The 3040-nt window shown below is 38.6% G+C and overlaps 1 protein-coding gene across 1 annotated transcript; it reads right to left on the bottom strand.

The window, feature by feature from the left end:
* On the bottom strand, positions 905-2627 carry LOC109821641 (probable LRR receptor-like serine/threonine-protein kinase At3g47570). Its single transcript, XM_020387815.1, has 2 exons — positions 2009-2627; positions 905-1386 (listed from the first exon to the last, which is right to left on the bottom strand). The coding sequence occupies exons 1-2, from the start codon at positions 2625-2627 to the stop codon at positions 905-907; spliced, it is 1101 nt and encodes a 366-aa protein (XP_020243404.1).

Below are 3040 nucleotides of genomic sequence, written 5' to 3'. Positions count from 1 at the left end.
GTAACCCTAGGTTAGGGACCATAACCCCTTATTTATAGATGTTGTACTTTTACAATTTGGCCCCTTAACAAATCACAATTACAACCTGGTATCTGCAAATATAACCCCATGACTTATTTAAATACTGAATTAACCCAAATTAATTGATCACTTCAGTGGGTTATCCTGAAAGATAGCAATACACATTGATTAATCATATCACTTCAGTGGGTTATCCTGAAAGATAGCAATACACATTGATTAATCATATGTGCCCACAAATAGATTTATTAGATGATAGCAATACACATTGATTAATCATATGTGCCCACAAATAGATTTATTAGATTAAATCCAACAGTTGAGTCTATGAGGTAGATGACTTATGTCTGTAATTAACAAAAAAAAACCCACCTGACAAGAGGGGTGGATTAGCATTAAAATTGAAGATTTAAGGGCCAAATAAGCAAAATGATGTGATTTAAGGGACTATTTGGCAGTAAAGGCTGATCCAAGACACTAATATGCAATTAACTCTATATATTCAGAAAAATGCAAAAGTTTTTGAGGTTATCTGAGAACTTCTGAGAAAAAAATTTCCTCCAGAACCCTGGCTAGTCCGAGGCAGAAGACGTAGGGTTCGATATTGGTTTGAATTGCTCTCATTATGACAAAAGCTCTTGGCTGCTACTTGCATCTCAAGATTTAATACCTCCACAGCAAAAAATTCCCTGCTAACCCTTAGCAAAAGAGCATAATGGTCTTAGAGTTCGAAACGGCTAGCTCCTAACGTTGTTTTTACTCTTAATGTTTACTGATTCATCTTAACAATAATTTTGATGGAAATATACATCGTCCACTTCCTATCATGAAAGTATTCCGCAAACTGTACAAACCAACTCTTAAACATTTTCAATAATAAGTATCAGTCGTTTGTTGCTTGAAAAGCTAAAGATGGACCTCCACAATTCATCTGATCTCTGCTTCTCTCTTCAGGAGTTCCATTTCTTAAGAACGTATCCCTAATCTTGTGCAATTCTTTAATGGCATCTCCCATCTCCATTCTCTCCTCTGGATATTCATTTGAACACAAGATGCCAAGCCTAAGCATCGAAGCAGCACATTCGATAACGCTTGTGTCATTCAGGCTCCAATCATCATCGTCATCATAATGATGATCACCATCATTGTCATCATCATTCGCTTTGCCATCTTTTTGTAGGAGAAGACGAGCATCAACAACATCTGTGATTTTCTCAGGGAACGCCATCTCCACAAACTTGTGAAGACTATGGCCTCCTACAAAATCATTATCAGTGGGTCTTTTTGCAGTAATCATATCCAGCAGAAGAATTCCATAGCTATATACATCTCCAGCAGTTGAAGCTTTGTTTGCCACACCGTACTCTGTTTCAGGATACATGCAAGTTAGTGGGCCTTAATCCAATATATTTCTCTGATTAAATCACTGAGAAAATATCACAAAACCACAAAGAAGTTTGGCCCATTTTTACATAACTGCAAGAAAAGTTTGGAAGTGTCGCTTAACCCCCAAAACCTTTTCAGATAACCCCCAAGAAGTCGGGGATTAAGTGACATTTCCAAAAATTTTGGGCGTTATCTCAAAATGGCTAAACTTCTCAGGTTTTGTGAAACTTATCCCAAATCTATAGTTTTTTTTGTGTATATGTAACCAAGAGAATATCTCCAGTGAGGTTTCTAATTAAAGCATTCAGATATGATAGATTGGTTATGATAATATCAGCATATAGACATGCAAACCTTTGGAGGGACTAAACAAGCATTGCATATACTTGAAAAAAAAAATGAGTAAGAAACCCATGTTTTGGATAATGTTTGCATGTAGGGAGAGAGTTGGAGTCACAAGATTTTAAACTTCCAGAAGCCAAACTACTGTAATAGTCATATTTCAACCGACAGGAGATGTTGAATATAGTTCTCCTTCTGAAAAATTATAGACTTCTAATAAGTGTAAATATTAACACAAGCAAGAACTAGAAGTTTTCACCTGGAGCAATATATCCAATAGTTCCTCTGAGGCCAACTGAACTCATAGAGTTCTGAGATGACTTGCTGACGATTTCCTTCAGAAACCTTGCCAGCCCAAAATCTCCAACATGGGCAGTCATGTGATCGCCGAGAAGAATGTTGCTAGGTTTCAAATCACAGTGAATTATTGGTGTCCCACATTGATGGTGTAAATAATCTAAAGCAGAAGCCACATCAATGGCTATGTTCAATCTTGCCATCAAGTTCAGTTTTTTTGGTTTGAATTGCTCAATTACTTTCGGATACAGCCAATCATCTAAATTACCATTGCGCATGAACTCAAAGACCACAGCTTTGAAGTCATCACCCCTGAAATCTACACTTGAACAAGTTGTAAAGATCTTGACAAGGTTTCGATGTCGGATGTTTCTCAAGGCTTCACATTCTGCCATATAGCTCTTGGATGCTCCTTGCATTTGAAGATTTAATACCTTCACCGCAACAATTTTCTTTCTATCCTCATCAAATATTCCTTTATATATCGTCCCGAAACTTTCGATTCCAATCATATTGCCTGCAGAGAACCCATTTGTGGCTTTCACTAGCTCAGCATAAGAGACTTTCTCATGTTGCTCCATTATGGGTATACTGTGATGAGGTATTCTCAATGTTACATTAAACGCTGGGCGCTTCTAGGCGTCGGACTTGGCGACCAACGCTTAGTCGCCTAGGCGGACGCCTAAACGGTTTCTGGTCATTTTTTTTCTTTCTTCATTTAAGTGGTGGTCGATGAGGTTTTGCTGAAGGTCAGAGGAGGTAGTGGAGGTGTTCATATTTGGAGGTTAATGGAGTTTGGAGGACGTGTAGGCTATGACACATAAAATCACAATCAAGACCTACATGATGCAATCCACGTAAGCAGATAGTGCTCCCCTAAACGTTCATAAAATCTAGGTGGGCAGCCTAAATACCGCCTAGGCGCTAGACGCTAGTTAGGCGGCCTAGGCACCACCTAGGCCTAAGCGTATGCCTAAGCGGACTAGGCGGATGT

This window comes from Asparagus officinalis, chromosome 8 (genome assembly GCF_001876935.1).
Source record: "Asparagus officinalis chromosome 8, Aspof.V1, whole genome shotgun sequence".
Lineage (NCBI taxonomy): Eukaryota > Viridiplantae > Streptophyta > Magnoliopsida > Asparagales > Asparagaceae > Asparagus > Asparagus officinalis.
This window is presented reverse-complemented; position numbering and strand designations above follow the sequence as displayed.